Source organism: Anopheles darlingi, chromosome 3 (assembly GCF_943734745.1).
Source record: "Anopheles darlingi chromosome 3, idAnoDarlMG_H_01, whole genome shotgun sequence".
Classification (NCBI taxonomy): domain Eukaryota; kingdom Metazoa; phylum Arthropoda; class Insecta; order Diptera; family Culicidae; genus Anopheles; species Anopheles darlingi.
The window spans coordinates 54,879,542-54,887,041 of NC_064875.1; the positions used below are offsets into that span (position 1 = coordinate 54,879,542).

At 51.3% G+C, this 7,500-nt stretch overlaps 1 protein-coding gene across 8 annotated transcripts in view; it reads left to right on the forward strand.

Moving 5' to 3' along the window:
* The first annotated feature begins 47 nt into the window (after positions 1–47).
* The window catches only part of LOC125955042 (PDZ domain-containing protein GIPC3), a 10,941-nt gene continuing 3,488 nt past the window's right edge, over positions 48–7,500 (forward strand). The window contains exons 1-2 of one of the 8 annotated variants that reach the window (XM_049685869.1): positions 48–166; positions 1,553–2,291. In XM_049685869.1, coding sequence (XP_049541826.1) covers positions 1,959–2,291 — 333 coding nt within the window. In that variant the 5' untranslated portion in view covers positions 48–166; positions 1,553–1,958. The other 7 variants (XM_049685867.1, XM_049685873.1, XM_049685866.1 and 4 more) reach the window with 7 other exon arrangements.

A 7,500-nucleotide genomic window follows, 5' to 3' on the forward strand; every position in this document is an offset into this window, starting at 1 on the left:
AGAAAGAGAGAGAGAGAGAGAGAGAGAGAGAGAGCGAGAGGGTGCGAGTGTAGGTCTCTGTTAGGTGCTGGTCTCCATCCATCCCCCATCTGTGACCATCGGTGAGAAGGTGGTTCGTGGCCACGTTCGCCATTTTACGCTTTGCCGGCGAGCGGTACGGAACAACGTAAGTGCGTCGTCAGTTTCTCTCATCACGGCCACGACCGCGGCGGTGGCCCGTGAACCGATAGCTCACTCACAGTGACTCACAGCACATCCGGGGTGTAGTGTAGTGCAAGCTCAGCTCACCGTAGCCGTATCTTGCGTTTCAGCAACTATACTTCTCGACGCCGATAGACGCGACGTAGAGAAACAATAAACGGTTGGTTCTTCATTGGCTCTCATTTCCTTTCCTGTGTACATTACTGTGTGTGCGCGTGTTTGTGTGTGGTGCGTGTGGGAGCGTGCGTGTGCTAATTGCTGCTGTGCGGCTTAGTAGCTGCGCAAAAAAAGCCCACATTATTGCGCCAAGCAGGTCTCGTATGTTGTGATGGTGGTGAACAAGCAAATCACACAATTGAAATCGCTGTGTCAGCTGTTGGTACCAGCAAGCTAGCTAGCAGTCTGCACTACGGGAGGTGTATATATATATATAGATGTGTATTTGTGTATAGTGAGCGTGTGTGCATGTGTGCAATTGGTTCTGGAATTTTGCAAATTTTTATGATCCACACACGCCCTCGGATACAAACAACGTCATGCGCTGTTGTTGTTGGCCAAGATAAGAAGGTTGCTGGTTGCTCGCTACCACTTCACAATACTGCGAACTCAGCGGATCCACTACAACGACGACGACGACGACGACGACGACGACGACGACAACCGCAGTGTCATCAAGTGTTGTGTGTGCGCACGCGCGCGTATGTGTGCGATACTACCTACCGAGTCGACGAGTGGCCGAGAGATGTAGAAAAGCCAGTTCTCGAGAGTTGAGATTTCACCATTTCCGGTTTTCGGTAGTAGCCACAGTTACAACATTTTCCTTTCCATGCAGCAAACCACTAGTTGGGAGTCTCGCATGGTCACAGTGTGTGGTTGTGTCTCGCCCCAGTTATCTCCTCTTATCGTGTTTTATCTCAAACAGCTAGACGCAGCACTGTGTACCATCTTTCGAGGCATGCTAGAGGTGCTACCCTCACCGTTATCTACTGGACGATCAGAACTTGGAAACCGATAAGAGGGGAACCATCCCCCCTCCCCCTTCGAACGGTTGTCGCAACGTGAAACAATGTAAATAGAGATAGTGTAGCATTGCAGAGGCCCGGGGGAAGATGCGTAGATGACTTCTTGGAGAGGTTTTTTTTTGGCTCTGAAGTGTGTGCTGGTGGTGCTCCGACTATTACTAACCGGCCGGCTAATCTCGTGTTTGTTACTCTACAATTACTTTTCTTTTTTTTCTTTCTTTTTTTTCTCTTTCTATTTGTGAACCTCGGATGCGCGGGCCACGGTCCTGCTTAACCCTTCCCTTCCCTGTATGCCCACTTTTCCTATGACGTCACTCTGCTAGATACAGAGTGCACTACTACTGTACAAGACCGCGCGAAAGTAATTGGCTACTATTGGCCCGTAGTGTTTGTGCGAAGTTTGCAATCTGGTTCCGGTTTTTACTGTTTTCCCCCATACCCACCCATTAACTATCAGCCCTCGCTCACACTCCGTGTTTCTCCTTTTATCCACCTTTTTTGGAAGCACCCTTCTCCTTGGATCCTTTCTCCATCATCCTTTCCTTTGGCATTCGGTGATCGACCGTACGAGCGAGGCTCTCGCGTAGTCACTGGTGAATCTGTGTGTGTGTTTGTGCGTGTGTGGGTGTGCGTGCATGTGTGATTCGACTTAGTAAACACGATCAACCGTGAAGTGATCGTAAGGAAGAAGAAGAAGAAGCAGAACCGACACGATCGACAGCACCCCGACCCGAGATGCCACTGTTCAATAAGAAAAGCACGAAAATCTCGAACCCCTCGCCACCGATGACCAAGGATCCGTACCACCACGATAACAACAACTACAAAAACCCTCCGATTCCAGCGGCACCGGTACCCCACACGATCCACGACAACCACGGCAGCAGCATGATGAGCAACGGTGTTGGTGGCCACGTCCACGATTCGGCGACCACCGTCACCAAACCGCAGCTCGTGTTCAACTGCCAGGTGGCCCACGGTAGTCCGACCGGCTTCATTACCGGGTTTGCCAGCGTCAAGGAGCTGTACCAGAAGATTGCCGAATGCTACGACTTCCCGATGGATGAGGTAAGCCGTTGTGTTTTTTCGGAAGGGAACAGACCGCAACGGCCTGCTGCGATCGACGGATTGCTATCCTGGGTAACGTTCACCGTCGTAACGCTTGTCTATCAAAGCGAACTCAAAGGTGGGAAATAACACTTCTGATGCCCTGTTTGGGGGAACTTTATCTTATCAGCTTCGGCTGAATCAGCTTGTTCACACAATCCATAACCCTCCTCCAGCCCTTCGGCCACCCCTTTCGCGGTGACCAATCACTACCATTCAGCCTCTTGGTCTTGGTCGAATCAACAAGTAATCAATAAGCGGCAAGACAGGCGACATTCGTCATGGTTGTTGCGGATGTTGCCACCACGTGATGCGAGAGCGAGAGAGCCATTTCCCGCACCATCCTTATCAAGGAATGTCAGAGAGAGAGGAAGGGGATGGCGGCAAGACAAAAGGTAGCTTGAGAAACCCACAAACGACAAACCCTTGATTGCAACGCACTACGCACTAGGTAACGTCGGTATTCGGGGGCAGCAGTGCTGATTCGAAATTCGAATTTGGGGCAAAATCCGTAACCATCGACGGAGTTTCGGTATCATATCCTCCCCCCTCTTGACGCGATTCTTCGCTCGATTTACTGCTTAGCACATACACTTCAACACACACCGCAAGCAGGCAGGCAACACCAGCAGCAGCATCACCATCATCATCGTCATCATCATCATCAAGAAGTCTGCTGTGGGACCTTGCTTCAGGTCCGGCCAATCGATTGCCACTCGACCGTTGGTCGACGATGGAAAAAAACAGTCGGAAATCCAAACGGATCGAATAGGAATAGGGCGCAGTTTGTACGTTTGTTGCTAACCATCAATTGCATAACGGACCCCAAAACGCGACGTGACTGTTTTCCCATTGCGCTTGGCCGGGGCCTCAACATGCCCCAACATTGCTTTGTGTCGAGTGCGAGTTCTTATTGCACGGAATTTGGTGGTTCGATTGCTTTACGATTTTTGGGGTCTGTTTGGGCGACCCTCGAGAAGCGGGAAATTCAAATAAAGAAAGGAAAAAAAAACAGAGCTCCCCCGGAAAAACCACCGTTGGCCATAGAGAACCAGCGCACTCGATCGTTCGCTCGCTCGTTTGATTTATTGTGCCGCGTGGAATGATGAAAGAGGTGTGCTGGAATAATTTTACGCAATTAATTGCTCTCTCTCTCTCTCTCTCTCTCTCTCTCTATCTCCATCTCTCTTTTGCTCGATCTTTGTTGCGATGAGATAATGAATATTTATATTCGTTAACGCGCAGCAGCAGCAACAGCAATACGATGGAAGCAATTTGGAAGAAGGTTAAACACCAACAAGACATTCTCCTCCTCCATATCCGATGATCGATCCATCGATCGAGCTCGATCCAAATCGATCGAAACGGCCAACAATAGCTCCAGAACTGATTGCAGCCAGTGCTGATCCAGCGTTGGTTGGTCAGAATCCGTTCGCGAATCTGGGTCAATCGATGCCGGCAAGAAACCGATTTGCTCCAATCCGGCTGGCCTGGCCATGAAAGGACGGGGGGCCCCGTTCGCCCCGGCAAACAAAACCAGCTGTTTGGCCTGGCGCTCCCGCTCTGGTCGATCAACGGGACATTCACAACCTGTTTTCCCAGATTCTCTTTCTTCGCGATCCGTCTTCTTGCTCTGCTCACCGCAGCAGCAGCAGCAGCAGCAGCAGACAATCTAACCAGCAACATAATCCTCTCCCGGGCAAGTTCGCTACACACCGGTTTGGGGTCGTCTTGATTGGGGCCACAGCACAGCCGAGCATGCCGGAAATATAGGCCGGACCTGGAGGTGGGGTGGGCTGAAGATTTTTGGTTTTTTTTTTTTGGGAAACCAGGTGAGATTGAAATCTCTCACTCCTTCTCGAGCCTGGCCAAACGATCGGATTCGAGAGGCACTCGATGATACCGCTCGAGCTACACCGCGAGAGGCGAACTCGCGAGATAATGGCACACGGGGCCGGTCTGGCCACTGGACAAAGCACCGTTGGAAGATCGCGTTTTTTTTTTTTTGGAGAAGAGCGGGCCTTATTCTATCTCGTAGACTCGTAGTACTACGATGCGTGAGAACACCGCATCTCTTTCTCGCAAAATAACCGTCGTCAGCAAGTCCTGCTCGGGGACTAAGGTGGCTATCACCGCGGTTGGAAAGTCAATGTCTCGGCGCAGTCCGCTAGGCTAGGATTCCCACCGTTTCCTGACACGAACGAGAGAAAGTGGCCAGCAAAAGCTGCCCAAAGCCCAAAAGTGAGACTGAAACACACAAGGCTTCGGATGACTTTAATGGCGGCCTTAAACTGTCAACTTTCGATGCGACTATAACACGGAACACACGGTTGCACCGGCCAGAGACGGTCCAGAGCCACAGCTGACAGGTTTTTCGATCCCAGCCCCCCCTCCCGAGTGCTTCTCGTAGAGGGAGTCTTGCCTCTAAGCAAATCGTTTCACCCCGAACAAGGATCCAACCTCCAACGAGCGGTGGTCATCATCTCGGGGCTCTTCATATAGAGCTGCGCATCTATTGCCGGGGAGAAATTAGCGAACTCGCCAGCTCGCGCGACGACTTTCTCCGTGGAATGCATCGACTGCAGGGGAGGACAGAGGACTAGGAGTTCCTCCTGAAACCGCAGTTGCCCCCCCTCGTTGCATGGCATTTCCATTTCATCGCATCTCATCTCATTATTGTGGATCGCTCGAGGGTGTGATCGTAGGATCGGAGCGATCTCCGACTGGGGGGAAAACACAAACGATCGACTGCCATGCGACTGCCTTCCACAAACAACCGCTTCATAATAGCGGGATCAGTGAGAGGAGGGAGCACAGGCATTGCAACCGGTTCTGAAGTGGCAAGAATTGGAGCACTCGCACTCGCCTCGTCTCGTCTTAGCGGGAGAGAAAATGGAGGCCCCTGGCCAGACCTAGAGCGCTCTAGGTCCTCGTCAATAGCTAAGCGGACTTAATCGAGCCCACAGGCACAAGCGATAGCTGTATAGTTTGTTACCGTTAACCGAGGGAGGGATTTTCTGCTTTTCTTCCAGTGGATTGAAACTACATATAACAGAGCAGATGACGAAGATGAGGAAGAATGCCGCGCACTAGTGCCTGGTACGAGGTAGTTGTTGAGGAATCGGATGAGACGATAGCGGTAGTGATGTAGCGCAGTAGGCTGGTGGCTGCTATGCTCTGTTCGCTGCCGTTTGATTCTGGTTGGCATTTGATCTTGATCGTACGGTTCACTGCGGAAGGTGTAGCTGTGTGCTTTGCACACAAATAGCGAAATGCGGGCTTGTTGCAACCAGCGAACTATACAGGACAGTTTTGTTATGCAAAAATCAACCTCTTAATTAAATGCAGACGGCGTAGAATGGTTTTGCTGTAGATCTGTATTGTATGATCTTTTCAAAGGGAAATAACCCATGAATACAGCTATAAAAAACCTGCATGCAATGCTCGTATTGCAACAGATGTTCATGGATCAATTTGTTTTTTTTTTGCAGGCATTTGACTAATCCTCAAGCGGCCTAGACATGCGCAATATTATTGATCAGTATTCTAGGTTACTTTGATATATTTAGAATATTTTTAGAAACTCGAATTACGAGCGCCAAATTAATCCAAGTAACCTAGAACATTACCCAACAATATTGGGCGCGTGTGTGTGTAGCGCGCTTAAAACCAATTGCACCATCCCAACTTCTAACGAAGGCAACCGAGTGGAAGTAATTTAAAAAGAAAAATTCCACTACGGACACTGAAATGAGCTGTTGCGACATAGTGCCATGACAGTGAGCCATTGTGCGTGTGGAACACATACTCCTATTGGCCACGTTGTGCTGCCTTGCGACTTGCGACACCGCACCGCACACAGCACTGCAGTAACTATTTATTTTAAGCCACAATTGAATTAGAAAGTGCCGGTTGCAGCCAGCGAGCTAGAGCCAGATGCCGGACCTGCGATCGATACTTCGCCGGCCTAGCTATGGCAGCTGTTATGTATGGCTTCTGCATGCTTCCTTTCCTCTCCCCCCACCCTCCGGCGGCTATGGCTGTATGTTACATATTTGAAAGCATTTTGACTATTTTATTTTTTCCCATTTTCCGTTTTTCGCCAGATCGACCTCCCCGCCATACGGTAGAGGCTTAATAGCCCTCGCCGCATATTATGGTGGTACTTATCGGAAAAACCACCATAGCACCGTAGTTGGATGTGCTGCCTGCTGGCGGCTATCTGTTGCAGGCTATCGGTTGCACTACGCCATGCACCTGCTGCCGGTTGGATGATGGTGGATTCAGTTAGGAAAAGTGCAGACCAGGGCCTATAGAGGAAGAGAGAGAGAGAGAGAGACAGGGAGAAAGAGATAGAAAGTGTGAGGGGTAAAAGAGAGGCCGACGGACAAAGTGAACGACAAAGGCAACGGCAAGCGAACCATAGGAATCACGCTCTGTTTGAGCGGCGGTGGTGTTGACCAAGCAACAGGTTTCGGGTTAGGATCCGTTCCGGTCCGCCGAGTTCGCCCTGTGCGCCTGTGCGGAGTGCTTCCGACACCCTTCTTCCGCCGTTCGGACTCCGCTGACGACGGCGGCGACGACGACCGAGGGAGGAGAGTTCGCGTCTAATTTGGAGCCGGTCCAGCCGGTTGAACCGAACCGACGGACTGCACTGCACCACCACACGCGGGGGGGAAGAGAGGAAAGGGAGGTGGGGCCATGAGCAATGAGAAACAGTGAAAACTGGCCAATGGACCACCATTCGGACCATTTTCGAATTTTTCGGATTCGACGGCGTGCCACGGTGTAATTGGTCGCGGAGCGGCATTCGCGTCGCGTGCACTGAACCGTGTATCCACCCGAAACCCCAGCCCCCCCCCCTCCCCCTGGTCCACGTTGAGGGGTGCCGTCGGCGCTGCCCCTGTTGCTGCAATCCCCCATATGCCACCTCGTCGACGTAGTATATGACGTCGAACACTTCAAAGGTCGCGCTGAGCAAACAGTGTGTGTGTGTGTGTGTGTGTGTGTGTGTGTGTGTGTGTGTGTGTGTGTGTGTGTGTGTGTGTGTGTGTGTGTGTGTGCGTGAGAGCGCCCCTGGTGGAGCGAGTCTGAGCCCCAGGCCAGGTCAAGCCGTGCCAAGGTTAGAGTCAGCGCGTTTTGTTGCACGTGACTTTGAAGGGGAGCGGGC